The sequence below is a fragment of the Gymnoscopelus microlampas genome (genome assembly GCF_963454915.1).
Source record: "Gymnoscopelus microlampas genome assembly, chromosome: 17".
Classification (NCBI taxonomy): Eukaryota; Metazoa; Chordata; class Actinopteri; order Myctophiformes; family Myctophidae; genus Gymnoscopelus; species Gymnoscopelus microlampas.
In genome coordinates, this window is record NC_139954.1 from 6,854,160 (window position 1) to 6,873,364 (window position 19,205).

The 19,205-nt window shown below is 41.8% G+C and overlaps 1 protein-coding gene across 2 annotated transcripts in view; it reads right to left on the reverse strand.

Annotated features, from left to right (window-relative positions):
• Nucleotides 1-17,524, reverse strand: part of lims2 (LIM and senescent cell antigen-like domains 2) — a 65,243-nt gene extending 47,719 nt beyond the window's left edge. The window contains exon 1 of one of the 2 annotated variants that reach the window (XM_084083908.1): nucleotides 17,278-17,524. In XM_084083908.1, the coding sequence (XP_083940034.1) occupies nucleotides 17,278-17,318 (41 nt within the window). In that variant the 5' untranslated portion in view covers nucleotides 17,319-17,524. Of the gene's footprint in view, nucleotides 1-1,977; nucleotides 2,028-17,277 lie in introns of those variants that run through there. The other variant, XM_084083909.1, reaches the window with a different exon arrangement.
• Nucleotides 17,525-19,205: the final 1,681 nt, after the last annotated feature.

The following is a 19,205-nucleotide window of genomic DNA, read 5'->3' on the forward strand; positions in this document are numbered from 1 at the left end:
CACTTCCCCCCGTTTAAGCTCCCCTTTTAAGCCAATGGGGAGGCGAAAATGTAATGGACACGTTAGTCAACGAATTAGACGAGACGAAAATGTTAGGGCGGGACGAATGGAGAAGAGATCCAATCAGAATTACTCTTTTTGAGGGACTAGTTGGGAAGGGATCCAATCAGAACGATCCTCATTGTTAAGTTAGGTTGAACCACCCGGAAGCACACCATATTAGGGGCCAGCATGGACGAACAGAAATCACAAGAAGGCAACGCACGGAGTTACACAGCAGAGAGAGAGAGAAAGGGAGACAGCTTCAGCCAGGATGGTTAGCCTAAATGCTAGCGTGCTTCATTAGACCTAGTTTGGCTATTAAGTTATTATTTGCCCATGTTCACACTGACTTCAATCTTAGCTATTGTTGGGAAGACCCGTGTGGTGTCACAAAATGTTGCCACCACTTATATAAAAAACATTAGAGCGTTCATTTGCGACGCTAAATGTTGCCAGGTTTGGCGAGAGAAACAAGCAATCCAAAAAACAAGTAATCAGGTCTATGAAAAGATTGGGGCCAAAAAAGCCTGCCCCATGCGGCTTTATTATGACTTAGGTCATTCTTGTTTTTGCTCTGAGCCAACTAGCATATTGCAAGCAATTCAAGGGCCACCCCAACCCACCTTTAACTAATCTTATATCACCACCCAACACAGCAATGGTCCCCAGGTTGATTCACAGTCAGGGTGGTGGTCCCTGGTTCACAATCAGTTGAAAACCCCTGTGTTTAGACGGATGCTATAGGTTATTGGTTTACCTATGATCCTATAGTTTACTGAGGCACTACACTGTCTCTCTGCATTTATGCTTACTGTAAGTCGCTCTGGATAAAGGGCGTCTGCTAAATTGTAATTGTAAATTGTACATGGCATTTATAAAAATAGCCATTTGTGTGTATAATAATAGCATAATGTGTGTGTGTGGAGTGTGCGTGTGTATGCACGGAAGCACAAAGGCATGTTGTATGCATGTTCTGAAACGCATACTTCCAAGTTCCACATAAAACTGTACAGATAAGGTCATGCAATATCAAGATCAAAATGTCAACTCCAACCAGGGTCTCTATTTCTACGTTGACACTGCCACTCTGTGGCCAATACAGGTACTACATCAACTCTGCAGTTGCAGACTTAATAAAACAAACAAAAAACGCTCTTTTTTTTTATCAAAGGTGCAGTCTCTCTACAACTTTTTACAAGACTTTGAAATGTAAACAGGCTAAACTGATGTCATTGTCACTGTTTGCTGTGCAGCTAAAAGGACATTCTGATTCTACTAACATCCGAGAGGAAGCCAACCGTTTAAAACTAGGAAGCGACTGTATATTGACTCCACTTGCCTAAAAATAGAGTTGAGTAGCCTATAGACGAGTCCACAGAGCGGCAATCATGACTGCGGTGTCAAACGGGTGCCGCTCCGCACCGCGACACCGCAGCTACAGGCAGCGCTCTGTGGATTCGTCTATATAGACACACATTACTTGACCGAGCCCCCCCCGCCCCCCCAACTTTCAGTCATTAAATGAAGCTAACTGCTTCGTAACAACCAACAGCGATGCAACGGTTTGTTCACAAATGAGTTGAGTGGTTCTCAAAATTCTTAATTTCAAGGACTCCCATAACTCTGAGAGTGTACGAATGGAACCAAATGGACCCGTGAGGGTCCATTTGGTTCCATTTGTACACTCTCAGAGTTACAGACCTGTAAGGGTCCATTTGGAACCCCCTCAAGGAACCCTGAGGGTTTTGTAACAGCTAAGAGTTTTCGCAAATGACTTAGAAAGTCGTAAAAGTCATCTGCTCTTTGAGAAGGAAAGGGTCGTCACATTGAATCCACAAACCACTGAAACCTCCATACAGTAGGTACTAGTGCACAATGTAAATGTAACAATGTAACAATGTAATAAATGTAAAAAAGTAAATATAATAATCTTACCAGAGAGTGAGATGAACTCTGTCCCTCTGCTGTCACTGCAAAGACAACTACTACTACTATCTCTGTGTGACAATGTGGCCACATCACTTCCTGTGAGTGTGGCATGTGCCAGCTGTGCGTGTGCGTGTGTGTGTGTGTGTGTGTGTGTGTGTGTGTGTGTGTGTGTGTGTGTGTGTGTGTGTGTGTGTGTGTGTGTGTGTGTGTGTGTGTGTGTGTGTGTGTGTGTGTGTGTGTGTGTGCGTGCGTGCGTGCGTGCGTGTGTGTGTGTGTGAGAGATAGATTGCATGTGTGTTAGTGTGAATGTTTGTCCACTCACCCATGTGTGAATGTGTGTGTGTGTGTGTGTGTGTGTGTGTGTGTGTGTGTGTGTGTGTGTGTGTGTGTGTGTGTGTGTGTGTGTGTGTGTGTGTGTGTGTGTGTGTGTGTGTTGACACCCAGGCTGTCATCAGGTTAAGAGAGGTTAGGACAAGGGAGGTGGAAGAAGTACTCCGAGTTTTTTTTTTTCAAATGTAAGTAAAAGTAACTGCTTACTGTAAATCGCTCTGGAATAAAAGCATCTGCTAAATGCCTAAATTGTACATTGTAACAAAACACAATGTAGAAATACATTGTTACAAGTCCTGTATTAAAAGTACAAAAGTCTTGTCATCAAAAGACACTTACAGTATGCATTATGCAGAATGACCCATTTCACAAATGTTTTCAAAATGTGTCAAAGTCTTTTTGAAAATAGCAGATCTACAAGCTCACAACTTTGCATTACGACTTGTTTTGTAGATATTCTTTTACATTTGTTACATTACACCAGGATGTGAGGAGGATTGGGGAGGTGGGATGAGTTGGAGGGAGGCAGAGGAAGTTTAATTGAGATGGGAGTGTGTGTATGGGAGTGTGTGTGTGTGTGTGTGTGTGTGTGTGTGTGTGTGTGTGTGTGTGTGTGTGTGTGTGTGTGTGTGTGTGTGCGTGTGCGTGTGCGTGTGTACTTATTAATATTCTTGTGAGGGCCAAATGTCCCCACAAGTATAGTAGAATTTGAGAAATAGACAATGTGAGGATTTTTTTATGGTCCTAACAAGAGAAATGGTTGTTTTTATGATTAAAATTAATTCTTTGAATTAGGTTTAGAATTAGGAAAATATTCAGGTCGTGGTTAGGAATAGGAATAGGCATTTAGAGGTTAGGGTTAGAGCTTTGCCTGATCTATACTTGAGGTTTGAAAATAGCAGATCTACAAGCTCTCAACGCGTCACGCTGCAATGCGTTGTGAGCTTGTAGATCGGCTATATGCAGCTTTAGGATTAGCATAAAAAATGCCGGGGAGTGTTGGGCGGGAGGAGTAGGACGGAGGCTCTACTACGTCCTCCTGGTGGGGGCTCCTCACTGGCAGGGGAGGGAGGAATCAATTGGCATAATGACTTAAACATGGCGTAAACATTTAAAAATGGCATTCATAAAACCGTTGTCCTAAAAGTGATGTCCTCAGAAGTATAATAATACAAACACGTGTGCGTGCGTGCGTGCGTTTTTGGACGAGATGTATGGAAGCTGTCAGTGCCCTTAAAGTCTAAGTTTGGCCACATGTGGGTCTGCAGCAGACAGCCACAGACTGACCATAACACCTCAGTGCACTGTAAAGAAAACACACTAGACTATACTGTGTGTTATTATCTGATTTTATCTACAGGAATAGTACGGAGGACTGACTCTCCTCGACACACTGACTAGAGATTGACCCGTGGCACATTTTTGGGGTACGATGCAAATGCTGAACCAATATGTTGTCAAAAAGTGCATTGTTTTGTAATCTAATTGAAAAATGAGATATTTGATGAAAGTTCTGAAGATCTGTGAAAATGTAACTTTTAAAAACCAAATGAGTTGGCGGGCACCGGGCGGACAACCACCCCAGACATAAGCATACGTGTATGTTCACTATGGGGTGCGTTCGGAAACTGATGTGATACACCTCATAAAGCTGTGAGGGCCGCGTAGCGGGCCGAACTATAGAAGAAAAAAAATGTACTCTAGAAAAAGAATCGTAAATAACTGTTTAAACACTTCGAGCCCTATTAAAAATTATTCAAAAATAGACGATCTACAAGCTCACAATTCATCGAAACGCGATCAACAATTTTTTAAACCTTTTTAAATATTTTGCCTAAGGACATGGCCAAATTAGAGACTGCAGGTGGTTAAAATACCGATGCCGATGTTGGGCCAAACCGATACTGTTGTTTATCAGTCTGCCTCTACAACACACTGAGCCAAATTCAACACCAGTTTCCATTTCCCTTCCCCATAAGCCCTTATTATTGCCAAGATGAGAGTAAAATATATCACAATGCATGTATGTGTACGCACGCACGCACGCACGCACGCACGCATGCTTTTGTGCGTGCACGCTCGTGCTTGCACGCACAAGCACGCACGCACGCACGCACGCACGCACGCACGCACGCACGCACGCACACGCACGCACACACACACACACACACAATTCCCAGGGAGAGGGGAGGGGGGCGCACAGAGGAGAGAGGCGGGTCTTTGTACATCCTGTGGGTTGGTACTTCCTCCTTAACGGTCAAACAGAGTTCTGTTCATCTCCTCAGGGCAGAGAAACCTACAGGAAACCTACAGCAACAACACTGTTCTAACACAGAGGTTCCCAAACCACCCGAAAGAGGAATTCTGTGTCTCCCTGGGACCCAAACTAGTGAAATCTCACAACACTCACACAACGCTCATGTCGCATCACGCTCACGCGTTTGTGAGCTTGTAGGTCTGTTTATTTTCTACAACATTTGAAATAGGGCTTAAGTGATTGATTCCTAGAAATGTTGTGGAGTCAAAAGTACAATATTTGTCTTTGAAACATATTGGTGTGATCCCAAGTATCCCAGAGTACAAATACAAAACAGAAATGTACTTGAGAGTACACTACTAAATGTACATGTACTTTACTACTGTCCACAAGTACAGATACTGTACTTAACCCATTGAGACCTGAAGCCGATTCTACATGTCTCCTAAATCTCAACAGTATTCTGAAAAACGTATGTTTCTATATCAGTGGTGCTCAATCTTTTTCATGTCAAGGACCGCGGACCCCCATCAACATATTTTGTTCCAGGGACCCCCCAGAAGCAACGATTTGAGTTAAAAATGTTCGGTTTAAAAATATATATATTCAAAGATTTGCACACATTTTCACGAGTTTTCAAAAATAGCAGATCTACAAGCTCGCAGCGCGGCACTCAGTGCCGCGCTATGAGCGTGTATATCTGCTATTTTTGAATAGCCCAAAGTGTAAAATAATGCTTTTTAGCTCAAATCTAAAAATGGCACAGTTCCAGGTCTTAATGTGTTAAGTACAATCTTGAGATAGTATTTCCATTTTTCTATCATGTATAATTCTACTCCACTCCACCTCAGAGGCAAACATTGTACTTTTTTTACTCTGCACACCAATACTGTGGTTGAGGTCTTATCTCCAGACTGCAGAGCCATATTTAGCTTTAAGTGTGAGGAGACTCAGCTCCTCAGCTAAACCCACAGAAGGAAAACAAGCAGTTATGTGAAATATGCCTTTGTTTTCACACTATACAGGGTTGAGCAGCTCCCTGCCATAACAGAATACGTCCACCAGAGGGAAACGGATTACTTTCTAAAAGAATACATCTTTCTCTCTTCTCAATATTGACTTGGCAAAATGCTGTACATTTGTATTGTTAAAGCAGAGTTATTGGTGATCTAAAAATATATAACTTGACAGATGTACAGTATATAGACCAGTATATAGACCACCACTCTGTCTCCCCTACATTTATTTAATTTGCTCTCTTAAAGAAAAAGTCAAGGGTGTTTATGTCAATAATATCAGTTTATAATGTGCTGCTAACCATGATGCAATACAAAGATTAACTGAAGGATTTAGGCAATCCCGACTTTATGAATCATTTACAGAAAAAGGCTGATAGTAAATAGGACTGGACAATTTTGCCACATTAGACAATGTTTTTACAACAACTACAAAGCCCTCTATCCTTTTATTAAAGGTTCATAACGCATGACATTATTAACACAAATGAAGACATAAATGTCTTGAAGAACATTAAAAACAACAACAGTGAAGACATGGTGGAGAAATATGGATTGGATGTGTATGATATCATCATCAACTCAACATGTTTACAATGGCGGACAGAAATGTCAGACACAATGACATTATACAAGCTTTAAACTAGACAGGGAAAATATACACACTTACAACCATTAGTGTAAATGTAACTCTGAAGCGTGCACTGTATACGGGGGTGTATACACATGGAACCATATGGACCCTTACGTGTCCATTTGGTTCCATATTGTGTACACACTACGCTCTTCTGAGTTAAATTAACACTGGGACTTTACTGTGTACAGTAGCTTTGACATTTTGTTGATGTTTGAAGACACACACCTTCTTCAAGCCTTTTCCAAACAAGGACACATCCAGAGACGTGTAGGGAGAGGGGGCATCCAGGGAGAGTGTGTGTGTGTGTGTGTGTGTGTGTGTGTGTGTGTGTGTGTGTGTGTGTGTGTGTGTGTGTGCACTTGCTTGCGTGTGTGTGTGTGGGGGGGGGTTACATCTAGGACATTGGCTGTAAGCTCTAGTTGTGTCAACAGAGTTTTGAACACGGCCGTGACTTGTGGTGGAGTTCTGGAATCCTCAGCTCCTTATAAGACGTGTGTTTCAACATGCAGTGGTACATTTCTCTTTTAATATATATTTTTGGGGACTGTTCTGCCTTTATTCAGATAGTACAGTAGAGAGAGACAGGAAACAGGGAGAGAGAGACAGGGAGTGAGTTGCAGCAAAGCCCGTCGGGCTCGGGAATAGAACCCACGACTCGCCGTCACTCAGGCTGCAGTACAATCTACTCTGCCGTGCCGAGGAGCCCTGGAATGAAATTAACTCCCATGTGACACAGGAGCATTCAGCCACACACCGAGGGTAATGGGCAGTTAGGAGATGGTTTACATGCACATAAGCACACACACACACACACGCACACGCACGCACGTGCGTGTGTGCGTGCGTGCGTGCGTGCGTGCGTGCGTGCAGACATTCCTGGACAGGGAGGAGAAGGGACAGGACTCTCTGAAGACAGATGGACATCCGGTTTTCTCTACACACACTGTCTGTCTGGGGTCAGCCCTGCGTAGCCCGACTGAGGCCTACTAGAGAATATTGTTGCTTTCGGGCAGAAACCTCATCTCCCTATTCTAACTTGGGGGGGGGGGGGGGGGGGGGCAAGTGTAGATCCCTGGAGGACCCCAGTCAATGAAGTATGTAGGGTTTGAGTGGTTAACGTTGGGTTGTGGGAACATCCTCTGTGTTTCTGCTGTGTCTGTTCATCTGTCTGTTTATCTGTCTGTCTCTCTGTATGTCTCTCTGTCAGAAAATAGCACAGCTATTTTCAGCAAAGACATTTAATGTAGAGAGAAAACAGAAAATACTCCAGTAATGAGCCCTGAGGGACTCGCATAGGGTTTAAGTGGTTAATTCTGCCATTTCCTGGTCACATGGCACACATGGTGTGTCCCATGTAGTTGCAACGACCATTCCTGTCAAAGCCATGTATGTGCTGCATGTGTTTCCTCCTGTCTACCACTGGTGGAAAAAGTACTCAAATGTTTTACTTAAGTAAAAGTATCAATACAGCAATGCAAAAGTACTCTGTTACAAGTAAAAGTCCAGAATTCAAAATGTACTTGAGTAAAAAATTACAAAAGTATTGGTATCACAATGTACTTAAAGTACAAAAGTAAAAGTACTGAAATGTTTGAAAATAGCATTATCTACAAGCTCACAACGCGTCGCGATGCGACGCGTTGTGAGCTTGTAGATCGGCTATTTTCAAATAGCCTATGTATAGAATAGGGCTAAAGTGGTTAATGTATGTTTTATAATGTAAATTATGACATCTGCAAAGTAACTAAAGTTTTCAAAGAATTGTAGTGGAGTAAAAGTACAATACTTGGCTCTGAGATGTAGTGGAGTAGAAGTAAAAGTATAGACAATTAGAAATACTCCAGTAAAGTAAAAGTATCTCAAAATTGTGCAGTACTTGTCTACCATACGGTTCTCTGTCTCTTTACTCTCTTCCTATGTAAAGAACATAACGAAAGTGCTTCATCGATCAATACCTGATCGTTCAGCGATCAGCTGATTGTTCTGTTGCACTGTAACCTACATGTATGTTACTAGTACTGTAGCTCTGTCTGTTTCCATCACTCCATTTCTGTCTGGTCATCTATTAACAACGACCACTGTGTACGTCATTTCCTTCCATAATGTAAATACAACGCACGCATGCATGCACGCACACACACACACACACACACGCACACGCACACACACACACACACACACACACACACACACACATATTCCATTGTTCCATTCAGACTCAGAGTGGGGCTGAATAGACCACTAGACAAGAGAGTGAATTGCATTGGATTGTGTGACTCACTGCAGAATGCAGCCTCCAACCACAAGACCTGGGTTCAAGTGTCTGTCTGTCTGTCTGTCTGTCTGTCTGTCTGTCTGAACTCCTTTGAGCAAGGCACATAATCCCCAAGGAGCTCTCAGAGTGTGACCCACATCCCAGACATCACAAGGAGGCTGGTGGGGTCAACACAGAGGTCAAACATTCACTCAGCCTTACATCCATTCCTGCTCAATGCCCTCTCTCTCTCTCTCTCTCTCTCCCCCCCCCCCCCCATCTGTCTCTGACATCTGAACTCGCTCTCCTTCACTGTCTTCCCTTTAACGAACTGGAAACACACAGGCATGCATATCTAATTGCCGTGTGTGTGTGTGTGTGTGTGTGTGTGTGTGTGTGTGTGTGTGTGTGTGTGTGTGTGTGTGTGTGTGTGTGTGTGTGTGTGTGTGTGTATAAATGTCTAGTCTTTAAAGCTGAAATTCTGAAACACCCTAACAACCCAACCAAAACAACAACAAATCTTCATTTATAGGACTGAATATAACATTATGTCCTTCTTGTAGGATTCTACGCTTTGCCTAAGTTTATATCATATCCATTTTGAAATGTTTTTTTTACCAGATAGTTTTATACAGTAGTCACTGGACTATAACTAAATCCCTACTATGTGGAGATGTTCTGCTGTGACACGTGTCCAAAACAACACCAATCTATGCACCTGAATGACTTTAGACCAGTCACACTAACATCATTAATACATCAAAAACACTGAGAATTGTTGACAGAAAGAATTTATTCTTTCTGTCAACTGTGTTTGGAAAACTTCATCACAACAATATGCTGACCAAGCAGGTTGAGGTGTGGAGGATGCAAAACTTTAAAAACGTAAAATAAGTTGTTAACTAGCTCTATATTGTGATAGTAATCATTGCTATAGAGTGTGTGTTCAGTAACAGGAGTCTCCCTGTCTCTCCAGCTCTTTATTAAAGAAATGCATTTTCAGGTCAGGATACCATCCAATCAGGAGAGAGAACTCATACAGGATACAGGATAAACAAGTGAACTTGGGATTTAACAAAGAAATTAGCAGACAAAATTGGAACTGGAACACTGTAAAATTTAAGCTGATAAATGTGTACTTGCGCCGCGTAGTGAGCTTGCAGAACGGCTATTGTCGCTATTTGTCGTGCAATAAAGTATACAGGGCTTAGGTGGTTAAGTGTCTTGCTCAGGGACACTTAACCAAGTGACAAAAAATCCCAGAGGAACCGGGAATCGAACCAGGGACCTTCTGATTCTCAGATTCCCGCCGCTCTACCCTCTTGGGGGGTCTACAGCTGATAAGCTTAATGCAACATTGTTTTCTCACTCAACAATGTGACAAACCAACAAATCAACATACAGTATTATATAAGTGTATACAGGATATCTGCACATTTCTAAAGTTACAATTTCATGACTCTTAAGACCTTTTTAACACCAAGTTAGACAGAGGCAGACACTGTGAAAATAGCCGATCTACAAGCTCACAACGCCTTGCAGTGCGATCGCAGTCGCAGCCTGAAAAGTTTGGGAACCCTTGCCCTATAAGGTATATAAAGTAAGTAAAATACAGAAACAGCCTGAACCTCATTGTTAGAAATCTGTGTGAAGATCATTGGAGTGAAACTAAAGACGCCTGAATTCTTTCTGCAACCCACACACATCCTTCCAGAAAGCTGCAAGCAGTGTGTCTTCACCTTCACCTGGAACATGTTCTTGCAAGTGAGTTTAGACTCTGATGCCATTTCAGGCTGTCGTTATGTTTTACAGTACCTGCTCGTAAAACTAACTGCCGTTCATTTCCTCTGAAATCCCACTTTCAGGTTTTATATTTGATTATTGTTATTGTTGTGACTGTTTGATGGGAACTTTATTGGTTATTAAGGTTATTTCTAAACGTTATTCATAGATTTATTATTTTTTTTCCACGTGGTTGTCTGTGCTCCCCCTAGGGCCAACTGTAGGAGTTAGCAGTGACAAGGGTCGAGATTACAGTGGGGGGCTATAGCTGAGTGGTTAGTGATCCCGTCTGGGGAGCCAGAGGCCCTGGTTGCCGCAGGTACGATTCCCGGCCAGGACAGCATATGTGTCGATGAAATGAAATTTGTCCCTGAGCAAGACTCTTAACCCCTAATTGCTCACAGGTTCTCATTGGAAACAAGACCGCAAGGACTTTCATAAACGACCTGTTAAAAGGAATTATGCTTATACAGTGGTTCTCAAAGTGGGGGTCAAGGGACCCTCAGGGCTCCTTGAGGGGGTTCCAAATGGACCATTTCAGGTCTGTAAATGAAAAAGGTTTGAGAACCAATGGTATAGAGCGTCCGTCCATATTCTGGTGGGAACATTAGCCAAAAATAGCAGATCTACAAGCTCACAACGCGTCGCGTTTTTGACGCATCGTGAGCTTGTAGAGTTCTGATTCTGAAAACAACCTGTGACGATGCAATGTGTTGTGAGCTTGTAGTTCGGCAATTTTCGCCAAGTGACACTTTCTAGCTCTTTGGGAAGTGAAAGAACTTAAGTGAATGAATGAATGAATGAATGAATGAATGGCAACACATCCAGACCTAGTATTGTTCTAGGACGGTTGAGGTCTTGAGGACACACTTTAATTAAAAATGATCATAAATTGTCCTGCTTGTTATAACAGCTGCTAACATCTTCATGGCCAATAAACCTTGGTATGTGACTGTAAAACCACAACTAATTTCATAACCATGAAATACAGACACAAACTAATAAAACACTACAGTAGGCAACATGTGAAAACACAGTATGTTATGAACAATGCACAAAATTATCAGTAAACGGAAATAATATAAAAATGTGTGTGTGCGCGCGCCTGTGTGTGTTTGTCTCCTGATAGGGACCAGTAATATCTGTGCTGATAAACTACACACCTTTGAGACGCTCATAAACACAAATGCACGCGCGCGCGCACACACACACACACACACACACACACACACACACACACACACACACACACACACACACACACACACACACACACACACACACACACACACACACACACACACACACACACACACACACACACACACACACACACACACACACACACACACACACACACACACACACACACACACAGCTTAATGATAGGAAACAAATGTGCAGAGAGGGACAGTTATTATTATTACCCTCCAGGGCCAATAACTACAGCGTCAGAAAGGATTCTTATTTCAGAGTGTGTCCGTTGCCACTGGTGTCTATGTACTCTGGTTGAATGGTGACCTATCTAACAAGGTAGGTACAGTAGCAGTGGTAGAAGACTACACTGATTTGTTTGTGTTTCTTTACTTGAGTAAAAGTAGCAAATCTAGCAATACCACGATATAAAAAATTGGACAGGATGATCACCATCGTTGGTAGGGATGTGGATCGAGAATTGATTCTATCACGGTATTGATTCCGAAGTTATTGAGAATCTGAAATCAATTAGGTTTTAGCTTATCAATTCTCTTATTGATTCTAGCAGGACCTGACGTGATGTCATGTCTCGAGAGATGAAGAGTCATGTTATTGAAATCATATCACTGGCACAAACATATAGTTGCTATTGGTTGCACACAATGATCAAAAGTAGCAGATATACAAGCTCAAAACGCAGCATGAAGCGTTGCGCTTTGAAATTGTAGATCTGCTACTTTTGCTGTTTTTGAATTTGAATCCTGAAAATTAACACTTTTGGACATATGAGTGCTCTACCTTTGATAACATGCTCTACCTTTGATTGTCTGCTGAAATTAAATGAAAGAGATAGAGTGCTCCAGATTAGCACCAATTTGCCAACAACTACCAGTAATAGAAAAGGATTGATAGTGGGATCGATAAGGAATTGGATCGAAAAGCAGGACTGACAAGGCGATCGAAATCGATAAAAATGTCCCCATCCCTAATCGCAGGGTACTTTTCAGTGAAGGCATCGGTTCAGACATCTCTTTTCTTCATAAGACTGGATCATTCACAACCACAACTACTGTCAAGGATAATACATGTAACCACTTTCAACATAGCCTCTTACAGATTTTTAAATGTATTTCAATATCAGATGTGGCGGCATTACTTCACAGATACATGTGTGAATAATTCAGTTCAACATAGACCGTAGATAAATATAGTATCGCCACGATACAGTATGAAACAAACTGATATGACTACTTCTCTGCCTTAAGCCCATGACCCACCTAATTCCGACACACTAACTTTGCTAGTTTGAGATGGCTCAGGGTGGAAGACAGGGTTAAGCAAGTATCAAAGGATTGGTGTCCATCAACAGTCCAGATAGTCAAAGGGACAGCGCCCTCAACACCCTCATAGCTGTCAAACTACGTCTCCAAAGTGAGTGACACCAACAGCCACGACACTAGAGGGAGCGACCATGATCTGGTACAACTCAAATGTAGAACAAACATGGGAAAAATTATCATTCTACTGCTCTGCCACCAAAATGTGGAATGTCCTGAATGTGTGGAATGTGAAATGTCCATTAAAATGTGTAACACTAGTTTCTTTCAAAATTGCCCGGAAAAAAACATCTAACAGGAAACCACAAGGGGATGTAAGTGGGTTGTTCCCATCTCTTTTGTACATAATAGTGTTTGTATTTGTTGATTACATGTATTATTGCGTTAATTGTTTATGCTACTGATACGACTATTTCTCTGCGTTAAGCCCATGACCCACCTAATTCCAACACACTTTGCTAGTTTGGGATGGCTCAGGGTAGAAGACAGGGTTAAGCAAATATCAATGGATTGATGTCCATCAACAGTCAAGATAGTCAAAGAGACAGTGCCCTCAATAGGGCATCGCAGTTGCGGCCACTTCCGGGTTCCACTGCAAAATACTCGATGCATTTTTCCCATTGACTTTTCCAAAAATATTTATATCAATTAATTTAAGCCTAGAATCAAGCTATCCAGGCTCCTGGTGAATCATGACCATTAAACATTTTATATTTAATTATATGATATACTATATTTAATAAATACCCTTTGTTCTGCCGTTTTCAAAAAAAGTTTTTTCACAGAATCAAACGTTTTATGGTCATGATTCACCAGGAGCCTGGATAGCTTGATTCTAGGCTTAAATGAATTGATATAAATATTTTTGGAAAAGTCAATGGGAAAAATGCATTGAGTATTTTGCAGTGGCACCAGGAAGTGGGCGGGGACTGCGATGCCCTATAGACAGGTTTCCTGTTAGTAAACATTGAGAGGAATATGACCGCGCAGCTGCGGGGGGAAGCTTATGGGTGCGTTTGGAAATTACGCACCGGAGCACACTCGCCTATTAGTTTGTATTGGCCAGTGCGCTCACTGCCGCTCAGGGCTGTATTTTCGAACGCGCCTTCCACCCCCAGGCATGCGCAGATTGCGCATTCTGCTCTGTGATGACGTCGCTCGGAAACCCGTCTATAGGCCCTATGCACAGCAGCCATATCATCACTTCCTTCACAGGTGTTACTAATGATACTAATGAAGGCTCTGTTCCATTTAGTGTAGCACAGTGGTTCTCAGATATTTCAATTTCCACAACCCCCATAACTCGTTACACACCCGTAAGGGGCCATTTGGAAACCCCTTAATGAACCATGAGGGTCCCTGGACACACATTTTAGACCCACTGGTGTAGCAGAGTGTTTCCAGTGAGCCAACATGCCTAATATCAGCACCCTGACTCTGTTTGACCAGAATGGAACAGAGCCTTCATTAGTATCATTGGTAACACCTGTGAATGTCTTCACAATATGGCTGCTGTGCATAGAGCCGCCCTATACCCTCATACCTGTCAATCAACTTCTCCAAAGTGAGTGACACCTACAGCCACAACACCAGAGGGAGTGACCATGATCTGGTACAAATTTAGAACAAACATGGGAAGATTCTCATTCTACTACTCTGTCACCGTAATGTGGAATGCCCTGACACCATCCATTTAAAGGATGTGAATCACTGGTTTCTTTCTAAATTTGCCTGAAAAAGCATCTATCAGGAGACCACAGGGGGGGGGGGGGTAAATATAATTTTCCCATCCCTTTTGTACATACAGTATAGTGTTTGAATTTGTTGACATGTGTTATTGTGTTAATTGTTCATGCTATGTTGATGAATTGAATACATAGGACCACAATGGAAACAAGTCCCCAGGACTTTTTTGTGTTATCCTCTTAACCTCAATGTCTTCTTACTGTACCACTGCGCTGTTTACATGTCTGACAAATAAAGTATTGAATCAATAAAAAAAAATGAACTTGCCATATGGCTGCATATCTGATCCACACACACACACTAATATAAACAGCAGTGTTCTCTATGTCTATCCATTAGCAGCGGTATAGCATTCATTAGCCGTAGATGGAGCCTGTACGTAATTCTACTATGTACAGTACAGTACGGGCCTACGGCCTATAATTGGCCACGGAAACAAACTGTAACAAAGTACAACAAGCCACAACGTGAATCACAGGACAACAGCAGTGCAAACACAGCAACCAGGCCAAACAGCAGTATACAGTACACCGTTATAACAGGCAGGCAGGCCTGAGGCCTCACAACTATAATAACGTTGTTGCCTTTAGGCGACACATTTTCCTACAACAACACAACACACCTCTACAGCAGCGGTGCTAAGTGAAGTGACAATTTAGGGTTTTTTAATAGCTCAAGAAAAGAAAAAGACCAAATACTGCATCAAAAGTAACCAACAAACTGTACAACAAAACATTGGCCAAATTGTCAAATAATATAAGAAAGAGGCCAACATTGTGAAAATAGACGATCTACAAGCTCACAACGCCAGGCAAACAAAATGAGGGGTCCCCAGTTCAAATATGATTATTTTGGGGGGTCGCGGCCTGAAAAGTTTGAGAACCACTGCTGTGGTTCTCAAACTTTTTCATGCATGTCAAGGACCCCCAAATTAACACTTTATTAGCACGCGGACCCCCATTTGAAAAGATGTGCCAAGGACCCACATAAGAGAAGATTTTTACAGCTCTAGCAGTGATTTTCAACCATTTTAATTTCAAGGACCCCCAGTTTGACATGCATTAGGCTACGGACCCCCATTTAATGCTATTTCTATCTCTGGGACCCACATTTACATTGTAAAATCAATGTTAATTTAACTCTTAGAGTGTACAAATGGATCATTTGTACACTCTGAGTTAGGCCTACAGACCCATAAGGGTCAATTTGGTTCCTATAGCTATTTAGTTGGGGACCCCCTGGAACTCCCTCAATGACCCCTGGGGGTCCCCGGACCTTTGAGAACCAATGCTCTGTACAGCACTGCAATCATAACACCATGGTCCCTTTTAGGAGGGAGGTTTTCCTATAATAACACGACACACAGCCATTTGTGGTCCCTTTAGCAGGAGGTCAGTGAGGTGACAGGACTTCCTGTCCCCACTGACACCAGCAAGCAGCACTATACAAGAACACTGTTTTTTTAAAGGAGTAGTTCACCCAAAAATTAGAGTTTTTTTGTTTTTGTCGCATTCCTAAAGGCAAAAATTTGATGGCCGGCAGAGTTTCCGGTAGGAGACTCAAAAGAGTCTCTATGAGCCTCGACTCCCATATTTTGTTGTCAGATTTGATTCAGCACAGAATTCTACGTTTATACTAGTGGTTCTACAAACTGGGGTCCAGGGACCCCCAGGGGTCCACGAGGGGAGGGGGTTCCCCAGGTAAATAATTGATAGGAATCAAATGGAACCTTAGCAGCCCGTAACTCTGAGAGCATACAGATGGAACCAAATGGACCCGTAAACGGGTCCATTTGGTTCCATCTGTACACTCTCAGAGTTATGGGGGTCCGTGCGGGGCCTAACTTGGGGTCCTTGAAATTAGAAAGTTGTAGTTTGAGAGCCACTGGACAGTGGAGAGAGATGAAACGAACCTATGATCTGAAAAGTCATTCTCATACATTCTCTCATTGGGCTATAACAGCTAGCTGATGAAATAATAATTCCTCATTTTACTGGGGACCCCCTGGTACCCCCTGCCAAGGACCACACTTTGAGCACAACTGAGTTAGGCAGCTGTCTATGAACTACAGTATATAAGTCTACAATTGCAATTTATAATATTCTAGAATATAAATCTGTAATAGCGGTCTATAATGTCTAGTCTACTGCTATTCAGATTGGGCTGCCATGTCTATACAATTATGTTCTTATGATTCAATGTTTACTTGATCTTTCATTTAGAATTTAGAATGAATGGGATTCTCATCAGTTTGTAGAAAAGTTTATTTTCGTTTAGACTGACAGACAGTTTGCCCTATAAGAATCCTGAACTTCATGCTAACTGTTCATTCTACAACATATTTTTATTTTTTATCACAAGAACCCCTTAATCTCATGGATGTAAACGTTATTTCACGTTTTGAGAACCAAATGGACCCTTACAGGTCTGTCTGTCTGTAACTCTGCCCGTTATGGGGGTCCTTCCTTGAAATGAAAACGTTTGAGAATCACAGATTTCCGAGCATGTGTAAAGTAACTGCTTTTCAAACTCTTTTCCAGGGGTGGAAAAAAGTACTCCTTTGTAGTGGAGATATTGGAAATACTCCAGTAAAGTAAAAAAAATACCTCGAAGCTGCACTTAAGTAGTAGGCTACTTGAGTAAACGTACTTCGTTACTTTCCACCAGACCACCACTGCATCCATACAGCCAATATGAAAGAGCCATTCAGCTCAGATCAATCCAAAAACACCAGAAGAACATTAACTTACCCGTTAGTAGAGCCGTTGGTCATCTCTGCGACCCCCAGCATCTTGTCTGTCCTTCTGTCTGTCTTCAGTCACCTTCAGAGGGTCCGTCTGTCCGTCCACCAGCAGCAGCTGCAACAAGTCAGACAGATGTTTAGGCTACTATGTATTCAGATGGATTCTAATTCTGTTACAATGTAACGACACTCTAATGGCGATGATAGAGAGAGCCTCGCCTCTCTCACTCTCCCTCTCTCTCTCTCTCTCCCTCTCTCTCTCTCCCTCTCTGAGTTAATGTCATTTCTCTGACCACCAGAACACCAGACCCCGCCCCGTTTTAACTTTCCTGTCTAACATGTTAAATGTTTAGCTCTGGTCTTATAGCTTTCTCTAACGCTCTGTTAGCAGCGGTGCTATTCCCATGGACTGAAAATTCCACTCCTGTGCGAGGTCTCCAACTTTACTAAAAACATAAAGGAAACTATTTCGCTGCTCACCGAAACAAAGACTGCTTTTGTTGTTGAAAGACTATTCTCCAAGGTGGGAGGCCTCTCAGGACCCTACCTTCTCTGTATAATACACTTTTGGCCAGAAAATAAAATATTTCCGCCAGATGGAAATTATTTTATTCGCTCCACTGCGCCCTCTACAGATCTTGGTCAATATAGAGTACTATTGACCATATCTGTAGAGGGCGCAGTGGAATAAAATAAATAATTTCCATATTGCGGACATATTTTATTTTCTGCCCAAAAAGTATATTATACAGAGAAGGTGGGTTGCTGAGAGGCTTCCCACCCTGGAGGATAGTCTTTCAACAAAAAACAGTCTTTGTTTTGATGAGTAGCAGAATCGTTTTCTATATTTTTTACTAAAGTTGTAGACCCTGCACAGTAGTGGAATTTTCAGTCCATGGGAAAATCAGCCACTAACAACAGTAACAGAGCGTTAGAGAGTTGAAAGTAGAAAGTTATAAGCTCTGGACCAGAGCTAATTCAATTTAAACATTAGGGAAAAGTTGGACATTTTTTAATGATGAAATATGGACTCCTTACATATTCTCAGATGGACTGATGTGAGGATAAGACCCTAGAAGGCGTTAGAAAGGCAGCGTCCGTAAAACCTAGCAATGTGTTTGTTTTTGGTGTCTTAAAAAAAAATATTATTATTGTAATGTACGTTGTGTCTGTTTTTTTGTGTTTTTTTTGGTATCGTCTGTTATACACTGTACTGTCTCTCTCTCAAAAAAATAACTATTATTAAAAAAAAATGTTTAAACATTACTGTTTGTGGGATTTATTTATTTTATACTAGAAGCCGTTGCTGCTGTATCTTTACGCACGCAGTTATAAAATGAGGGGTTCTGGGGCGTCTATTGTGTCTCTACTGTAATAATAAATGTGGGGAAGTTGTGCAGATTTGTTTCAGAGCTTTTACTCCCAAAAAGCAACAGTCAACATGGCGGAGAGCTGAAGGAACACGACGTTTTTGGTTTCTTTTTTTTTTTAAACTTTTGTAATGGCGAGCTTTGTTATTGTTATGTCACTCTAAAGCAGAGGTTCTCAAAACCTTTGGATTTAAAAGACCCCCTCATAACTCTTGAGTGTCCAAATGGACCCATTCGGGTCCAGTTTTGTACACTCTCAGAGGTACAGACAGTGGTGGAAAAAGTACTCGAATGTTTCACTTAAGTAAAAGTATCAATACTGCAATGTAGAAATACTCTATTACAAGTGAAAGTCCGGAATTAGTACAAAAGCATTGGTATGTACTTAAAGTACCAAAAGTAGAAAGTAGCCTACATTCTGCAGTAGGCAGAATGAGTCCCGTTTCACAAGTTTTCAAATGTGTTCAAATCTTTTGATTTATTTTTCAAATGGTTGAAATGTATAGGGTTGAAGTGGTTAATGTATGCTTTAAATTATAATAATAATACAAATCTATAAAGAAAC